A 20,039-nucleotide genomic window follows, 5' to 3' on the forward strand; every position below is an offset into this window, starting at 1 on the left:
GCCACCATTCTACTTACTGTCTGTCAGTCTACTATATGTACTGCACACAAGTGGAATCATACAATATATGTCCTTTTATGAAGGGCTTATTTCGCTTGCCATAATATCTTTAAGGTTTATCCATTTTTTATTGGTTTGTTTTATTTGTTTGTTTTTGAGACAGTCTCACTCTGTCACCTTGAATAGAGTGCTGTGGCATCATAGCTCACAGCAACCTCAAACTCTTGGGCTCAAGCCATCCTCTTGCCTCAGCCTCCTATATAGCTGTGACTATAGATCTGCACCACCACACCCGGCTAATTTTTCAATTTTTAGTTGAAACAGGGTCACACTCTTGCTTAAGCTACTCTTGAACTCCTGAGCTCAAGCAATCCACCTGCCTCTGCCTCCCAGAGAGCTAGGATTACAGGCATGAGCCACCACACCTGTCCAAGGTTCATCTGTGTTGTCACATGTGTCAGAATCTCCTTTAAGGCTAAATAATATTCCACTGTATTTATATGCCCCATTTAGTTTATCTATGTATCAAGTCATGGGCACCTGGGTTGCTTCCACTTTCAGGTTATTTATAGATAATACTTGTATGAACATGGCCATAGGCTTTTAAATTAAGCCTATACATGGGGTGAGATAATTGGCGGAGGAATTAATGAAAATCCTAAACACCATAGATGTGTTTGGGTGATAAGGTTATTGCATTTTTCATCATGCTAAGTTCGTAAACTCTTTAAAAATCACATATTCCTTTAGAGGAAAAAACTATGTACTTTTTTTTTAAAGAAAAAAAAATTTTTTTTTACACAGTGTCTTACCTTGTTGCCCCTGGTGAGAGTGCCATGGCATCATAGCTCACAGCAACCTCAGATGCTTGGGCTCAAGCAATTCTCTTGCCTCGACCTCCCAAGTAGCTGGGACTACAGGTGTCCCCCACAATGCCCAGCTATTTTTAGAGACAGGGTCTCACTCTTGCTCAGGCTGGTTTCAAACTCATGATCTCAGGAAGCCACCCTCCTCAGCCTCCCAGAGTGCTAGGATTATAGGCATGAGCCACCACATCCACCCCTAAAGAAAAACTTTAAAAGAGAGTTAAGGTAAAATTGTGACCTTAGGAACAGAAAAGTAAACATAAGGGAAGAAACAAAGAAAACAAATATTTATTGTGTGCCTGTTATACGTGAACCATTTTAGCGGCTTTATTACTCTTCGGTGTGCTAGAAGCTTCTAAAGAGGAAAAACTAATAAGTAAAAAAAAAAAAGTCATTAAGTTCAGGAAAAAATGTCATTTGAAGTAGAAATCTGCTGATCTTCACAGAATATTATCTAGTTAGTACCTTCATAAATTGCTTACCCTTATGCTCAATTAGACAATTTAAGTAGAGTTAATTGCAATCTATCACAAATAGCCCACGGAAGTCCCCATTTTCACAGAAAGTATTGTGTGATTATTGCAGAACTGTAGAAACATATATTTTAATAGTTAACTTCCATAACCTACTTTCCTCTTTTTAAATACTTCAGCTACTTGGTAATAAGGCTTTTGTTGTTTCATGCTCTCAGGTCCCTTAAGGATATGTTTATCTCTAATAAAAATTATTCTAAATGCCTTAACATAAAAAGGATTACTTGAAAATGACTATTTTGTAAAGATGATAAATTTCACAGTTCCCTGCCTATCACTGGACAATGTGTTAGAAGGAAAATCTCTTTCCCATCATAATAGGCACCCAATTAAATTTCTTCCTATTGCATCAGAAAGACTCAACCAAATGTGGGAGTGGATTATTAAAATCCTCAGATAACATCATCATCTTAAAGTCACCTTCCCTTAGCTCACAACCTGCCAATGAAAGAAAACAAGAGGAAAAATATTAAAAATCATGTCACTAAATAAAATTAAAAGAATAATCTAAGAAATTTTCCCAAACGAAAACATGCTAAGTTGGGCAGCGCCTGTGGCTCAGTGAGTAGGGCGCTGGCCCCATATACCTAAGGTGGTGGGTACAAAGCCAGCCAAACTGCAACAAAAAATAGCTGGATGTTGTGGCCAGAGCCTGTAGTCCCAGCTACTCAGGAGGCTGAGGCAAGAGAATCACCTAAGCCCAAGAGCTGGAGGTTACTGTGAGCTATGACGCCACAGCACTCTACCAAAGGCAACAAAGTGAGACTCTAAAACATAAAAATAAAAAAATAATAACAAAAATGGAACTAAGTTGAGCTCTCTTACAACTTATTAAAGCAAAGGCTTGAATACTAATGTGACTGGCTGTTTCTTAATAGGCCAGGTGGAAATCTTCCAGGTGGCTCTGACTCTTTGGGACTTATTTCTTCCTTCTCTCCCTTTTCTGCCTCCTCATCTGGATCCAGATGTAGCAAAGAAAAAAAAAAAACTGATGCAAAAGAACTGCCCAGGCCAGGCTCAGGTGCCTCACACCTGTAATCCTAGCACTCTGGAAAGCTGAGAGTGGGGATTGCTAGATGTAAAGAGTTCAAGAACAGCCTGAGCAAGAGTGAGACCTCATCTCTACCAAAAATAGTGGTGGTGTTGCCTGTAGACTCAGCCACTTGAGAAGCTGAGGCAGGAGGATGGCTTGAGCCCAGGAGTTTGAGGTTGCTGCAAGTTGTGATAATACTACTGCACTTTAGTCAGTCAGGGTGACAGAGCAAGACACTGGCTTATTCTTCTTAGCAAAGTATCTCAGGAATGGAAGAAAAAGTATCCAATGTACTCAGCTCTACTATGAAGCTAAATTATAGCTTTCACATGAAGGCTATAACCCAACTATAGCACAAGACTGTGGGGAAAGGGCCAAGGAAGGGGAAGTGGGGGGAAGGTTTTGGTGAAGGGAGGGTAATAGGTGGGGCCACACCTACGGTGCATCTTAGAATGGGTAGAGGCGGAAATTACTAAATGCAGAATACAAATGCCTACATACAGTAACTAAGAAAATGCCATGAAGGCTATGTTGAACAGTTTGATGAGAATATTTCAGATTGTATATGAAACCCACACATTGTACCCCTTGACTGCACCAATGTACACAGCTATGATTTAACAATAAAAATTTTTTAAAAAGCACCACATTCTTTATTTAGATGCCAGATACTTTCCAGCTCTGTTTCCAAACTAGATGACCACCCAGAGATTTTAGGAATATATAAACCAACAACAAAAAAAAGCATTGAGTTGTTACAGCATCCAGGAACCAATCTGTGCTAGGAATACATTCGTAAAAAGTAAAAATAAAAATAAATTCCTGTCATCATGGAGCTTATATTTCAGTGGGAAGAAAGAAGCAATAAAAGAAGTAAAATGCACAATGTGTCATGTGGTAAAAAGTGTTAGGAGAAAATCACGTAAAAGGAGAAGATAGTGCCACAGGGAGGGAGATCTGCAATTTTAAATATAAAGATAAAAGAAGGCCTCTCTGAACAAAGAACATTTCCACAAAGAACAGAATGAGAAGGAACAGACATGACATGTACTTTGGGAAAGAAATTTCTGAGCAAAGGATTAGTAATAGCTAAGACCCCGATATGGGAGCATGCCTGCATGTTTAGGGAATCACAGGGAGACCAGCTGGGCTGAGTGAGGATGGAGCAGAGCTGGAAAAAGTGATGAGATGAGGGCCTGCAGGACCTTGCCCTTCCTGTAGGAACTTTGCCTTTTACTCTGAGACAAGGAATCCCTATCAGGTTTTGAATAGAGGAAAGCCATGCTGTGACTCTGACTTAATATTTCACACTATGTATGTTAGGGAAGGAGAGGGGGATAGAACAGAGAGAGAGGTTGATAAAGTTTGAAAATAGCCCCAACAGAATTTACTGACAGATAGAAAGGGAGGAGTCAGTGATAACTCTGAGGTCTTTTGCCAGAACTGGAAGGATGGAATTGCCTCTAATTGTTACACTGAGATAGAAAAAACTGTCATTGGAGCAGGTTTGGGGAAAAGGATCAGAAGTTTAATTTGAGACATGTTAAGTCCAAGTGGAGGATTCAGCTGGATGTAGAAACCTGGAATGTTGGACAGAGGTCTGGAAAAGATATAAATTTGGGAGTCAACAACATATAAATAATATTAAAGCAATGAAACTGGATGAGATTACAGAGGAAAGAATGAAGGGAGGAAAAAAATACTGAAAGGTTGAATCTTGCAGAAATCTATAATTATATGCAAATGTTACTTCCTCACAAAACTGGCTCCCTTTTACTACTTCTCAGGAGAGTTTGAATAAATAGAAAATTTTCTCCTCTATGAATCAAAACTCTCTGTGTTAAAAATCCTCTCAGTTACTATAAAGGAGGGGATGATTAGCAGCTCTCCTGAAACAAATGAGAAAGAAAATACACACATTATGCTTACTTACACACCCAAAAGAAACAAATTTAAATGAATCAAATTCACTGTTGAACTAAGGGCAAGAAGCAGGAACAGTAATGAAGACCATAAGTAGGCATAGCGGAACTTTCTAAAATGGGTTTTATGAGCATCAAATAAGATAGGCCACAAAGCTGAGATTCACCCCACTTTGCTGTTGAGTAAACTCAGAGTAATTAAATGATAGCTGATAAGTAGAATCAAGACTTAAAGTCAAGGTCACTTCATTCTGGTTGAGGGAACAATACAACAGGAGGACATTTCAATTCTAAATATAGGGTGCCCATAAAGTTTGTGTGCAACTTAAAATTGCACATGAAATTTATGACCACCTTGTATTTATGTGCCCAACTTAAATGTTCCCCAATTTATGAAACAGACCTTGATTGGTCTGAGCAAAATGATATCCAATAACACCATAATAGCTGGGGACTATAACACTCCTCTCACAGAATAGGACAGATCCTCTAAACAGAAACTAAACAAAGACATTGGGACTTAAATGAGACCCTAGAACAAATGGGATTAATAGACATATACAGAACACACCAATCCAAAGCTAGGGAATATATGTTCTCATCAGCCCATGGAACATACTCCAAAATAGATCATATCCTAGGATACAAATCGAACCTCAAGAAAATTCAAAGAATTGAAATTATACCTTGTATCTTATCAGACCACAAGGCAATAAAGGTGAAACCCAACTCCAATAAAAATTTTTGGAAAAATTAATAAAATCATTAAACCTTTGGCCAGATTAACTAGAAACCTAAAAGTATAACATCAATCAAATGAAAAAAGGGAAATAATAGCCAAGACTTTTCTCCAAGTCCCACATTGGTCTCCCTTAGCCTTCTTAGTGTGAGAGAATGTATTCACCAGCCATAGCTTCAATATTGATGCATAACACATCACCTCCAAATCCATGGGTTTATAGGTCAGCTTTTTTCTGGCAGTCAAAGCAAATTATGTGGCCAAACCCAGTATCAAGGGGTGATGGGTGAGAAGTGAAATATGCAGTCCTGATCTAGGAAAAAGAAAGAAACATTTTAATAATTCAAGTCTCTCCATGCTCTAATGCTTGTCCTTGGCTTGTTGCTGGCTGAAGTTAGACAACGTGGCTATAGTTCCAGTGAGAAATACTTCTCATTCAATCCTTGTTTAGGGACTCTCTGAGATCTCAGGCTATACAGATCTACAGGATCCCTGGCTAACCCATGGTCAAAGAAAACCAGGACTTCGCCCTCACAACTAGAGGTAAGATAAAAGGAATGACCTCCTGACTGCTTTGGGAAAACCCTTGCTACTGACTGACAAGTAATACAGTGGGAATGTTGGGCCTAAATAAATTCCAGTGAGCTCTTTCATATAAACTCTTGGCATAAAGGGATTAGACTGGAGAAGCAATGAAGAATGCTCCTGTTAATATTACAATTTCTCCTCTGAGAAATTGGCCAAAATTAGGGAAGAAACCTGGCCAGAAACAGAAGTTTATCAGATTTTCCACAACAAAGTCAGAGCCTTCAGAATCTTTTCACAAACAGTCCCAGATACTGAAGTGTAAAGATGGGAACTAAATACCTGTTCTTTTAAAGAGTTAAAGAGCTTTTACACTAAAGCTATGGACAAAATATGACTATACTTAGTCTCCCATTTAGTACTTCATTTCACTAAAGCATCTCTGATGGAAAATTCTCTTTCTTACATTCCACTCTTTATGAAAAGGGCTGTGTCTTAGATTTTGTAGGGAGCAGAAAACAAATACATCTTTAAAGCCTCCTGTCAGAATTGCAGTCAAGATCTGTCATTTCCTTGTTTTCCAGTTTTGCTGTGAAACAGTTTCTTGCCTAATATTAAATGGTCCACTACCTTTGGGAAACAGATCCGTGGGAAAGAAATGGATGCCATGCATCCATCCAGTTCTCTTTCACCCAAGAGTCAGATGGCCTCAAGGGTTTCAGGTCACTTCCGGAGCATTTCTCAGCATTTAAAAAGGTCTTGCTTTGTGAAATATGGCAGGAATGAGTGTCTACTGGAAAGAGCCTGCCTTCTTCCTTAAAGAACTGCTCCCTGGTGAGGCCAGTTATTCTCAGAAATTGTAATCTATCGCCACCTGGCGGTCCCAAGAATTGGGCGTTTTAAGATTTGCACAAGATTTGCCAAGACACAAACCACCTTGTCCTCCTTGATTAATTTATTTATATTTTTAATATTTCATATTCTGATTATCAAGGGGAAAGGACTATTTGACAATTATCTGAGGAATTCAGCCCTCTTTTTAGGAGAAATGATCGTAACTCCCAGAGGGCTGAGATTCTGCTCCCACCCCTCCTCCCCGCTACAATTTTAACCCTCTCCTGACTCCCAGGAGAGGGTTGTATGGTCTTTTGGAATGGGGGTGTGGATTTGGCTATGGTTCTCCAAGAAAGTCCAGAACGATTCGAATAATTATCTTTAAAGTACACAAACACAGCAAATGGACCTTAGCTCTAACTTCAGAATAATCGAATATGAGGTTTACCAACGTTTATTCGTCTCAGGAGACAGACGTTTAAACTGTGATCGCTGCCATTTTTTTCTTTTTTTTTTGGTTGTAAATTAGATATCTGGAATAGAGTTTAAAGAAACAGCTGGAGTGGTAACCAACATCGTGACCCTAAAATCACCTTTCCTGGAGGCTAAAAATGCTAAGTGCGTCAAAATAAACCCAACACCCCTTGTCTACTCACCTTGACTGACCATGTTTTAAGCATAAAGATTTCCCCCGCTGCCTGTTTGGGCTCCTCTTCCATGCCTCACGCTCCTCCCACCCACCCACTTTTTTCCTTTGCAAAAAAGGCTCGGCCCCAAATCCTGTTGGGATATCTTTAAACATCTCTGGGAAAGGGCATTGTGAGTGGATGGTCCGCTCTCAAGTTTCAGCCATGGGTGACCTAAGGAAACGCTGTCCTGGGCAGACAGGATAGAGCCGCAGGACTGCAGGCTCGCAAACCCCCAACGCCTGGAGAGAGAGAACCGAGGGGTCGCACAACGCCTCCTCCTTCTGCCTTTGGGTGTCGCGTTCCCATTTCTTCAAAGCGCTGAACCCTAGATCAAATGCAAACGAAACAGCTGGGCAGACACCACTCCCTTCCGGGCCACCCCTCATTACCGGTTTAAGTCCCAGGGAGGATATATTCTTTCCACCTCTATTATCCTAAGAATCCTCCCCCGAGAGTAATAAAAGATTAAAAGAAGAGTGAAGAACACAAACAAAAATATAGGTTCCAAATGTTCTCAGGAGCCAAATGACAACCCCAGCCACCCTTAGTACAAAATCTTGCCAGGGGAGGAGGGGAGTGGGCGAAATGCTATACACACACACACACACACACACACACACACACACACTCACACACACGCAGAGGCAAAACAAACACAGCGGCTACCGCCAGGTGGGAGGAGGGTGGAGAGAGCCAGGCGGGTTGGCCAAGAACTAGGGGCGGAAGTGGATACAAGAGAGAGTGGGGAGGAAGGGAGCTGCGGGCGCTGTCCTTGGTGCTGAAAGATCTGCGCCCTACCTCAAAATTCAACCGACTGGATCCGGGTGGAATTCCAGGCCTTCAATCCTTTTCTATCCCTACTGAGCCCAAGAATCCAAGTTGGAGTGGTAGACAATTATTTAAATTCAAGTCCCAAAGTCCCTAAGTCTGCTACTCTCCTGTCTCACTGGAATGTCGACTCCTAGTGAGCAAGGTAGTAACAAGTGCAGGGACAATGTAAGCTCTAAGAGAATAAACCTGGCACGGAGTAGGTGATTAATAAATATTCGTTTAGTCAATTCATTGCTAGTATTCAATGAAACGTTTTAAAATTAAGAATGAGCAAGAACTTTCATTCCTCTTCTCACCCTAAAAGAGAAAGAGAGTGATGTCCTTGAAGCCGTACGGGCTCAGCTTTAATTTGTGATCTCTAGACTTGGAGATTCTTTTCCCAACGAGATTATTTTCTTGGCTAAACGTTAGAGGTGAGCGTTTGGAATTCTGGGGTCAGAGAAGGAAGTGGCTGGAAATTTCTCATTCTCATGCCACAGGTGAAACAGACGATCTTCTTGCCCCAGAAATTTCGTGCTTTCGGAGAAGGTTAAGGTGACAGAGGGCGAGCGGTGGTCTTCGAGGTCCGTGAATACCCAGGGGCACTGAAATGTGTCGCCTCCTCCCTCCTGTCTCTAATTCAGCGCTGGCACCCAGCTCCCTGATTGGTGCGATCATCTAGTTGAGGGAAGACTCTAGGAGGGGGCGTGGGTGGAACTCCGAGCTTCACCTCGCAGTAAACCCGGCATTTCAAGCCTGGAGGAGAAGCTGCGGGTGAGCGGTTGGGGGAGAGTCCACCTTGCCGGGCCTGGAGCTTGGGCGCCCCTGGCCGCGCGTCCCGCTGTTCAGAATGCTTCTGTGTCCTTAAAAGTGCCTAGGCTTTTATTGTAAGGTGGAGAAAAGGCGACAGAACACTATTTATTTTAGTATCAAAGGCAATGAGGTTATTTCAAACCTCCCAGCGAAATCCATCTTTCTAATCGGACTACATCTTCCCAGTGCGGCATCTTCGATTTCCCTGATTTTTAAGACCGTCGGTGTTTTCACCAGTTGTGGTGAAAGATGATAAGACATTCAAAGAGAGGGGACAGGCCTGGGATGAACCAGTAAGCCCTCGGACCTGTGCCTAATTAACGCCTGCCTGCTGCGCTGCTAACAGGGGAAAAATATCATCGTAGAAACGAGTAAAGGAGTCACAGAGCACACGGTGTCACCCAGACACGCACAAATATCAACTTTAATTTGCCCTAAAAAAAAGAAACTGGGGGAGAGGAAATGGGAGAACTTAAACTAGGGACGAGGGCGGCCGAGAGAGGAGGGCAGAGGCGGGCGAGTGACAGCGGACCCGCCCTTGTAGGTGTCGCCCAGGCACGGGAGCAAAGGCCGCGCGACCACTGGGCCTCTCGGTCTCCGGGCGCTTGGCGCCCTCTGGTGGGACTTCCCCCCATCAACGCCTTGTTACAGAGAGGGGCTTTTCCCGTCTCAGCAACTCCTTAAATGTGCTTAATTGTTGCAGAGGGAATCATTAAAGAGCTTGAAATCGAAGAGGGAGTGAGGGAAGTAGGGCGAGAAAGGCCAGTTTTGCCCCTCCCAGGCCACCTATGTGCTCGGGTTCCTCATGCGTGCGGAACCGCGCTCAGGCGTGTTATTAACCTTCAGACGTGATCAATCAAGACTTCTTTCCGCATCTCCAAGGGAGCCAGAGCTATGAGGGAGCGCGTGGCGAAGGGGAAACGGGGCCTTTCTCTCTGCCGTGGGCACTGCCATAGCTGTGCCAGATGTGGTACTTTGGGGAGGGCCCGGAGCTGGATGAGGAACTGGAGTAAGGAGATGGACGGTCCTCCATGCCCTGTTTAGCGCCCCTCGTCTGTACTTCCTTTGCCTTTACAGCGAGAACACATCCAAAGCGCGCTTTCGCTCAAGGAAGCGTCGCGGGGTCGCAGATGTGGGGTTACAGAGAAGGGAAAAGGATCTAGTCAAACCACTGCTCTTATCTCCTTCAAGATTTGGGAGGGGAAGGGGAACAGAGGGGCGGGAAGCAGAAACGCTCGAGAAGCAGAATTCTTCCCAGGCATTATCTTTTCCCTCCTCTCGGCCGACACCCTGCCTATTTTTAAAAAACAGAGCGTGTTGACTATGTTCTGGATTACTCATAGTACCTTTTTTATTTCCTGGGCGCAAACCCGTGAGCTGGATTTATAATAGCCCTCTAAAGCTCCAGAGGCAGTCAGGCACCTGCGAAGGAGCCCCGCCGCCCCGCCAACGAGCTGCCCCCGCGAGCAGCTGCCTCGTGATTCCGCCGCCGCGCCGGTCCCCGCCTCCCCACTCCGCCCCCGCCTACCCCGTAGCGGAGCAGCAGCCTCTCCGGATCTCTCTCTTCTCCTCCTGGCGCTCGCGTGCGGGACGGGACTAGCAAGAGCGAGGAAGCAGCTGGAGGTGACGCGGGGCAGATTACTCCTGGCAGGGCCGGGCCGAGTCGAGCCGAGCGGATCGCTGGGCGCTGAGCTGAAAGGCGGGAGTGCCTGGCTTGCAGTCGCGGAACTGAGGTGGGTAAGCTTGCGACCACCCGGACTTCCCAACGCCCAGCCTCGGCTGTTCAGCTGCGTCCTCTCACCCAGCGGCTTTCTCTGCCAACCCCTACACTTGGCACCCTCCACCCTCCCTCCCCAGCCGAGCGCTTCCCGCCCGCTCAAGTCCCGGCTCTCCGCTGGGCGCTGCACAGGCACCCCTGCCCTCGGCGCTGCTCTCCTCGCTGCCCTCCGGATTCATGCCGCCGGGACGCAAAGAGACTGAGGCTCTCGCTGAAGAGGGACGACAGAGAGTTTTTTTCTTACGCGTCCTGTGTGCGAGTGCTGGTCTCTCCAAAAGGCGTTGGGGCAGCGGCTCTGAAAACGCGACTAGAAGCGGTAACCTGTTACATCCCCAGCAACCGTGGTCTCCTCGCTGCCGGCGTTGTTGTGCGAGAGCGGGCACGGAGCTAAGAGTGGGGCCTGAGGGAGGGTGTGGAGGCGGTAGCCAGGAAGCCCTTCTCTGCCGGGTCTTAGATCTCCCGGACTCCGCCACAGTCTTTCTGTCCCATGGCCTTCGGACGCCTTCGCGCCAGCGCCGAGCAGGGGCGCCGCGCACCGATCTTTGTCCGCCACCTCCTGCGCGCTGGGAGCTAGTTCATTTCCTCGGTGACGTTCCTCTCTCTCACCGCTCCCACCCACTCTGGATCTGTACAGCGAGAAAGCTGGGGTCCTCAGGGGGCTGGGTAGAGGAGAAACACCGAAACTCGGGCGAACCCTCGCCGGGTGAGACAAGAGGGAGGCTAGCGAGGTTCCGACCCGGTGCTTTCTGGCTGTCTGGAGTGCAAGGTGACTGTGGTTATTTCCCGGCCAAATCTGAGCGAGAACGTAAAGATAATGGACCTTTTTTCCTTCCCACCTTGTCTCACCACATTCCCCGGTTCTGGGAGCAGTTAGCCTCCTTCTTTCCAGGGTTAGCCAGACACAACAACGGGAACCAGACACCAAACCAGACGTGCCCGCCCCGTGCGCCCTCCCCGCCCCCCGCCTTCCCGCACGCCGGCTGCAGAGAGCCCAATGGAGCTTGTCGTGGCTCCGCTGGAAAATCGTGCACCCAACGCTCCCTTGTGCCGCTAACCCAGACCCTATACCGCCGCGTCTTGCTCTGGCCTTGGACCTCTTTCGCCTCAGCGTTGCACTCCAGGTCTCCCCCAGCGCTACGTTGCCCGCGCCCCAGTCCCGAAGCTAGAGCGCACGTCTTCTCCGCCCCCACCCCCCGCACACTCTGACCCGCAGGCTCGCTGTCCTTCCTCTCCCTTCTCTCTCCAGCGCTGAGACTTCAAGGGGAGCGTCCGCGTCCCCGGCCGCTCACTCCCTCCAGGGTGCAGGACCCCGGAAACCCTCCCCGCACAGCTCTTGCTTCTCTTTGCAGCTTGTTCCTGCGTCGGACCCGTGGAGTATCCCGAACAGTAGAGGCCCCGAGACGACCTAGCTGATGGCGTCTTCGACCCCATCTTCGTCCGCAACCTCCTCCAACGCGGGAGCAGACCCCAACACTACCAACCTGCGCCCCACAAGTAGGTCCCGCCCCTGTTTCTATCAAATGCTCTGCGGGGAAGATGAGGACGCCGGGACGTCGCGAGGCTGCGCTGGCGGAAAGGGAAGGGGGAGCGCAGAGATGATGGAGGCTGGGAAATAAATGGGGCTCTGATCCAGGTCCCTGCCAGAGGTCATTCGGCTGTCGGGACGCTAGGTGACTCCCGGGACACCCGAGAGCGAGGATCACGCAGAGTCCAAGCAGCGGCGACCACTGAGGGCTTCGAGGCGTGGGGAAGGACGCGCGGCCAGTGTGGTGTTTTTGTTGTGTTGTGTGTGGTTTCTTTGCCGAGTGGGAGGACAAGGGTCAGGGCAGGGAGCAGTATGAGGAGCCGGGAGTCCTAGCGGGAACAGAGAGTTTTCTGTCTCCAGCTTTCGTTGAGCTGAGATCTGACCGCCTCCTTTCCCCCCTGCGCTGTGCTCAGTCTATAATCAAAGGAAATTTCGACGTTAATTGCAGCTTTTAGAAAACTCAGGGTCTCTAATTGCTCCAGATTTGTGTTGGGCTATTGACGAGTGAGGGAGAAGCCAGGGGCGGGAAAGGTGCTTAAAACTGAGACCCAGGCTAGACATTTCATACAATTAATTTCATACAATTACATCTCAGAGACAAAGCAGGGAGGGGAGTGGGCGGCATCCTGAATGGTTGAGGCACAGGGAACTGGGAGGGGGCAAGAAGGTTGTCAGGGAGAGAGGAAGCGAGCACCCCTTTCTTTTCTCCCGGGAAAGGGACCTGTCAGCAGGTGACACGTCCCGGAGAGACAAGAAAGCGGAAACCAGATGAATGGGGGCGGGGATTTATGTATTCCTACCTTTACCTCCGCTCCTCAACCCCTTTCCAGGATGTCTTTAATTTTGATTTCTTACTTCGGTAGAGGCATGGGGGATGAAAAAACTGTTTTTTCTTTTTCCCTGTTGGAGTGAAGTGACTCCCCACCCTCCAACCCACACCCACACCCCTGAAAATCTATCGGCTGGGGACAGTTAAGAGTCTCAGATATTCTATACGGGAGGGGCTTAGGAAGGATGGTGTGGCTGGAAAGGGTGCTTATTGCTGCGCTTTTATGGCACTTTATGTAAGCTTGACAAAACAATTGTCCGAGTCAATGAAGGTGGGGAGTGTCATCCAGAAAGCCCTCCCTCTCCACCCTTTGGTGTTGGCACTGGCTCCCAGGCAGGAGGCCTTGTCTTAAGTCCTCAGGCTGCGTTCCAATCCCTTTGCAGCTCCCTCTTCCCGCCACCCAGGAGGGCTACAATTACGGACATAACAAAGAGGGGCTCGGGAGAGCCGCCAGCCCTAGTGGCACTTGAGCCTTGGTTACTGGCTGCGTAGTTGACTGGAGCAGGCCCAAAGAAAAGCGCCTTTTGTCTATTTGTTTGGCCTTGGTAGATTTTTCTTCTGACCCTCCTCATATTTCTGGGCCCATTTTTGCTACCCAGCGGGGTTGGGCAGCAGTTAGGTTCCCTCACCTCCTTCCAGGCTGTGGGCCACCCTGCAACTAGGTGCAAATGCCCACCCTGGGTTGGGAGATGCAGTAGAGAAGTGACTCCTCAAGTCTGCACATGGACTGGTGAGCCTGGAAACCACAGAGGTGAAGGCAAAGAGCTGAGGACCCTGTCCTGGGAGACCAAGCTGCAACCCTGTTCCAGGAACACCACCACAGGCTCTCGATAGCCCGTCTTGGGGTCGACACCCCAGGCTAAACATGCCCACCCCAGACACTATACATTCTCACCCTCCCCTGCAGACGCATCCTTGCCAGCCCAGCTTACTCCACTTCTCTACCTCTTTAAGGTCTCCTGGGAGGTAGCTTACCAAGGGCACACAACCTTACTTGGATTTAGCTCCAGCAACCCTGGGTCAGGACATGGAGCTCTCCAGGTCGTGAGCCACTACCGTGGCTTGTTCACTCTCCCCATCACCCTTTCCTTTCTTTTACTGTATCCCCGAGTTCTTGAAAGGCAATGCAAAGTGTCTGAATTCCAACCTCCCCACTGTGTGATCTTGGAAAACTTGCCTAACCTCTCTGAGCAGAATTTTTGTCACAAGTCTTAAATCAACAAATCCTTCCTGTTTCATAGGCTTATGAGAATTCTTTGAGAAGATGTTTAAACTGAAAGCAATTTACGGGGGGGTAGAAAAGGCTCTTTATCCTCCAGATATTATTAGGGTTTTCCTTTCCAACCGATTTCCTGCCACTGGAACTCCATCTGAAGCTCACTATCTTTTTGGCATTGGGCTGTTTCTTTTACCCGCTGGGGCTCTGTTGTGCCTCAGATTTAATGGATGTCACTCTTCTTATCACAGCCAACACCCGCGCCAGGCTGGAGGGGTGGGCTGGGGTGGATTGGAGGATGGGAGTGATTGGAGGAGCCTTGCTTTGACACATCGGAGGGGATTGCACGGTGGGCCCACCTCATCAGCCCGAATGCAGGCTTAGCTGGCATGGGGCAGCTTTGCGCGCTCCTTGCTGGAAGTTGAACTCCAAAGGCAGGTAGAGAAGGCAAATCTCTCAGCCTTTGGGTCTGCGGTTTGGACCCAGAGGAAAGGCATCTGATTTCATTAGCCTTCGCTTGCTCCAAACACGAGATATCTGAAGGAAGGGTTAATGAGGGGCCGGTTGGAAAGAGGGGGCAGGGGATGAGGACCCGAGGCGCGCTATTGTCTTCCCGACTCCCCAGTCTGACTGAAGAGCAGCCATGCGAGTCGGATCATCTAGTCAAATACTATTTTTCACCCAATTAATTCCTGAACTCTTCCGCGACCCCATTTCATGCCAGTTTATTTTAAGCTGCCACTCGGCTGGAGACCCGCCAAGAAATTATGAGACGTTTAGGTCCCAGATGCTTCTGTGTTCCCTTTCTGGGCTGCTGTGGTCGCCCATGGAGTCTGCAGGGCCTGGCCAGCGGGTGTTGGGCAACTCGAGCGGCGGGGCCTGGCCTTTGGCGCGTGGGTCATCCTTTGCCCCACTCGGAGCGCACCTGCCGGGCACAGTCAGTTGGGGGCCGGCGGGGCTCTGGGTGCCCTGCCTTTCTGAGACACCATTCCATACCTGAAGCAGGGAGTGTGATGGCGACACGAGTCTGTCCGTTGGCCCACAAATTGGGCTCTCTGCTCCTTTCAGGAAAGAGCTTTTAATGATGAGCAGTGGCGAAGACTTCTCCCTCTCCCAAGAACCCCGTTGCCATTCACCCACTTCTGCATGGTCTGCCTGACCGCGCCCCTCTCTCTTTCACCCTAGCATATGATACATGGTGTGGCGTGGCCCATGGATGTACCAGAAAACTGGGACTCAAGATCTGCGGTAAGTGAAAGAGCCAGCTGGGGCTCTGCGGGGCGGAGCGGGACCGTGCGCGGGCCTGGTGGGTTTGGAACAGCTAGATGAGCTCAGAAAGGGATCCCAGCTCTTGGTTTTCCAATGTAATTACATCCAGGAGGCTGGGCAAAGACGCTGTCCTGCAGACCCTGACACTCCTTCACTCTAACCTGACGAGGTCTGGAGGGGAGCTGATTTTTGCTCTGGAGTCCCCTGCGCTCCGGACCCGGTAGACGAGGGAATTTCGAGTGCCCTGTCTGGCCTGGGAAGCGGGAGCAAAGCGCCCCCGCGCGGCAACCGACTTTCCCAGCCCGGTGACCGGGCAGCTCTGACCCTCCGCACTCCGGCCACGCGTCTCCCACGCGGTGCAAAAATGTGGACTGATCCCGCTTTCCCAAAGAACAGACGGAAGGCACTATATCGTTCCCTTCTCCTTCATCCTTGTTCTCCGCATACCCACTTACACTCTTGGTCTAGGCGCATTGAAAGTAGCATCCCGGCTTGAGGTTTTTGCCCTGAGATGTCATAACAGATTCATTTTTTTTTCCTTTGGGGCCTTGGAGGTCAAAGGAAAGAATTGCCTGCAGCCCTTGCTGGCCTGCACGGCCAAGGTACTGGCAGCCTAGGGTTAGCTTGTCGCATCCTTGAAGGCGACGAGGAAAGGGAAACCGGGCGGGCAGGAGCGGGGGGTTGGGGGAGGCTACAGGGAGTGGGAGGTCCGAAGAGTGTCGGGCACGATTTGCCAGGAAGGAAGGAAAATAGATTGAGGAGCTGGCGAGGAGAAAGCACTGCTCTCTGGAGACGCCAGGGCCTGAAATGAAAACGCCCAAGGGATGTAATTTTTTTTTTTTTTAAGGAAAAAGGGAGATTTGTTCGAAGGGACACAGCTGAGCGGCTCCAGCTGAACAAGGAGGACTCGCTTTCTTTGCCACATTTCACCGTCTAAAATTCTCTAGCCTTATCCGGCCAGAAAATACGGATGTCCCCGGGCAGAGGGTGGAGAGGCGGGGAAGATAAACGAGGGACTTATTAAAGACCCATCCGTCAGCCGCTGCGCGCGGGAGATAACAGCGCGGGTGCGGGACGCGTCCGCAGCCCGCCCCAGCTCCCGGCAACTGTGCTGTCTACAAGGGATCTTCCCAACCTCCCTGTGTCCCGGGCCCTGTGGGTGGTGGCAGTTTGGAGTCCCAGCAGAGACCGGTTGGTCTAGCATCTTTGAGGAACCGCCCCTTTTCCCCCTTGGAGGTGCCGCGCACGCAGCACCCCCACCTCCCGGGTTCCGAAGCTGTGTGTCCCCTTGATCACCAGACCCGACATTCCCGGTGGGGAAGAATCAGCGCAATCCCGACGTCTAGCCATTTCCCAGGGAAAGCCTCGTCCTGCCTAGGGGCAGCCTGGAGCGGTGGCCTTTTCTCCACTGTGTGAGGGCGGTGGCCTTTTTTCCACTGCGTGAGGCCCCAGAGCTTTGTTCTATAAATAGCCCCTTCAGTCCTCCCCCACTTCCACTCCCACCCTCACTCGCACCCTGCCGCCATTCCCGGCTTAATGGCCCGTTTCGCGCCAGGTCCCTTTGGCGGCCACAGCGCTCAGCTTCTGCAGCCGTCATTGTCCTGCAGCCGGGCAAGCAGAACTCAGCCAGTCCTGGGCGAGAGCTGCCTTCCCTGTGGTCCCGGGCCTGCGGAGGTGGGGGCTGCCCTCAACCACCCGCATCCCGCCCCAGGCTGCCCTGGCTGCCCGGGCTGCAGGCCCTCCGGATCCACTGGAATAGTCTAAGCGACCCTTTGAGGACATACCAGATATTCTCTGAAGGGTGAAAGGGGCAGGAAAGAGTTGACCTTCTCTGGGTAGGAGAATGGGGAGCCCAGCATCGACTTCCCTTCCCCTGCTGTCAGCCCATGCCTTGAGGGAGCGCTCTTGGGGGATGCAATCCTCAGAGAATTTCTTCCCTGTTACTAACTCGTTTATTGTCTCCCACCCCCATTGCCCAACATTAATTTCTGAACGTTGCAATATAGGTAACAAGAGGAGAGGACCAGATTGTCTATAGAGGGAAGATTGCATTTGGCTAAAATTCTCTCTACCAGGGGCAACGGGTTAGGAAGCTTGCCATTAGGTTTGATCCTGAAAGAATACAAAAATGACAGTAGGGTTTTCCCCGCCATACTTTGGGCCAACTCTGGTATTCCATTTTAGTGTAGTGAGGGCAGAGTGTAATCTTTGGTTTTGGCCGTGGATCTACATCTCTCGCTGCCCCCACTCCCACTTCATCCTAAAGCTTCATGTTCCTGGAGAGTATCCTCTTGTCCTGACACTGTCCAGGTTGGTTTGACTTTTAGGCTTAAGAGAGCCCAAAAACTAATGATCCTCTTCCCAATTTCAAATTCATTGCCCTGTGTGGCCCCCATAAGCATCTTAGGTCATTGCCAAGATTCAAACCCCACCCATTCTCCTATCTCCATTCTCCCAAAGCCAGGGAGAAAGCTGCAAGGAAGGCTGTGGCCAGTGGCACTGGTAGCTCTGGAGGCAGAATCCCCCTGGGAGAGTAATCAGCTAGAAGAAACCCAGGGTCTTGCCAAGAGCTGGAGAGTGGCTGCAGGCATGATGGCATGACCTACATAGAATGAGTGCCAGGGATCCGTAAGTTCTGGCCCCTGGGTGCTGCTAACTTCGCAGTGTGTCCTTGGGCTTCCATCATTTGTCTATGCAGAGGTCCCAGACTTGCTGCAATTACAGTCCTTGAGCTGTTTTATTTATCCCACATTGTGTGTGTGTGTGTGTGTGTGTGTGCGTGTGTGTGTGTGTGTGGTTTTATATCAGTCAGTTGTCGACTTTTAAAAATAGAGACTTCAAGTATTTTATGTTTCTGGTTTCTTAGAAGATGGGATGGGGGAGAAGATACAATGGGGTGCTGTTAGCTCGTACAAATCAAAAAAAAAGAACCCCTTCCTCCAAGTAGATATAGTTCTATGCCACAGCTTGGTGAGTAGAAAATGTTCTGGGCTTCAGCTCCCATGTCCCAGTTGGCCATAAGCCCCTATGCGGTGCACAGCTCGAGGCCCCACTTTGGAAACAATTGCCTGAAGCCAGGTGTTCTAGTTATACACTCACTGGGGCCCCTAGGCCTTTGAGTTTGGGAGCAGGGGTGAGGGACCAGCTGCAGGATCTCCCCTTGGCCCAGAGGTGGAGTCATAACAGGGCTCTCCTCCTATTCTTCCCTTGAAGCTGGCCAGAGTGCTACCCATGGCCAACACCACTGCCGCTTTGCCTCTACCCTGCTCTCTTTGTCTCTAAGGACGTAGACCCCTATTTACCAGTTAGCCATAGGCATAAACTAGGTCCTCACAGCTGGGGTGCACAGCAAGAGAGAGTACAGTCTGCTGAATTCTTAGGACCCTGATAGCCAGGGAAGTTATCAAAGCACCAACCGCAGTATCATCTCCCACCTCTTCATTCTTGGAGAAGTTTGCATTGTTTACCTCTTTCAAGGGTTCTGATAACTTAGAAAACAAACACCTTCCTAAACAAAGTGAAAGAAATAATAAGTCTACATTAAATGTTTACATTGGCAAACTAGTATTTTTTAACATAAAGCATAATGCAAGTGTGCTATTGTGAAATAATCACAGAATTTAGAAGAAATTCTGATTCCCAGTACACTATAGGAAGTGAGGCCCAGAAAAAGAATGCAGGTTTGAAGTTGTGTCATGCTTATTATCTCTCAGCCCTCTCAGGACATCCCTGGGACAGCCTACAGTCAAAACTTCCTTTGGAGACAACTCCAAAGCCTACACCATGGGCCTCCTCCCTGCAGCTGTCCAGAGGAAAAGGGTTCAAAGTGGGGACACTTAAAGCTTTCCCAGGGAGTGAGTCAGAGGCCCAAAGAGAAGTCAGAGACTACAGAGCAGAGGTTCAGAGGGATAGGACCTCACCTTGTTAGGTCACATCCCTCACCTTATTAGGCCATGTGGATTTGGCCATCAAATTCCACAGCTCAGTGTTCTGGGACAAAGGGAACAGTGCCAGAGTTCAGAAGCCAGATGATCCTTCATCCCTCTGCCAAGGAGTGGTGCCTCCTGGTTCTGGACTCTGAGGCTTTGGAGGAGGAATTCAGAAAGTAAGAGAGGTGAGAGGACAGGATACAGCCCCACACCCTGTCTTTATATCTGAGTACAGAACTCTATTATAGTGTATTTCTTCCCTCTGATGTCCTTTTGGGCTTTAGTGACAAATTTGAAAGGTGCCAGAACAATGAAGGGCCTGGTGCCTCTGACTTCCTATTCTTCCCTCCAAATATAACCCCTGGCTCCTGTGTGTGGGAGCTCTAACCACCCAGCCTTCCTTCTTCTTCCACCTATCACCACTGAATTGCAGTCCTGGGGAAGCAAAGCTGAAGTCTCTAGATTAACTTGCCTTTCTCAAACCTCCCGGGACTTTCTTCCAAACCTGCCTTGTGACATGTGACTCCACAGAGACAGCTGTGGGGTCAACAAGAAGCTTAGAACTTTCTTTCACTTTTCAGTAGGTTGCATTTTGGGTTAAGATTGAGGCTGAATTAGAGGAAGAGAAGTTGAGGGCTAAATCAGGTTTGCGGGCCGGGCACCCCTGAGGTGCAGGCGTGGAGGTGAGTGCTGTCCGGGCAGCAGATTCCCAGGACAGACCCAGTCCGGC

The 20,039-nt window shown here is 49.0% G+C and overlaps 1 protein-coding gene across 5 annotated transcripts in view; it reads left to right on the top strand.

Annotated features, from left to right (window-relative positions):
• The first annotated feature begins 9,288 nt into the window (after positions 1 to 9,288).
• Positions 9,289 to 20,039, top strand: part of GAD1 (glutamate decarboxylase 1) — a 42,949-nt gene continuing 32,198 nt past the window's right edge. Inside the window, exons 1-3 of one of the 5 annotated variants that reach the window (XR_008381203.1) lie at positions 9,289 to 10,497; positions 11,891 to 12,035; positions 15,297 to 15,359. Coding sequence is in view for 3 of the 5 variants with exons in the window: in XM_053597134.1 (XP_053453109.1) it covers positions 11,954 to 12,035; positions 15,297 to 15,359 (145 nt within the window). In the remaining 2 variants the exon portion in view is untranslated. The other 4 variants (XM_053597134.1, XM_053597136.1, XM_053597135.1 and 1 more) reach the window with 4 other exon arrangements.

The sequence above is a fragment of the Nycticebus coucang genome, chromosome 7, assembly GCF_027406575.1.
Source record: "Nycticebus coucang isolate mNycCou1 chromosome 7, mNycCou1.pri, whole genome shotgun sequence".
Taxonomy (NCBI): domain Eukaryota; kingdom Metazoa; phylum Chordata; class Mammalia; order Primates; family Lorisidae; genus Nycticebus; species Nycticebus coucang.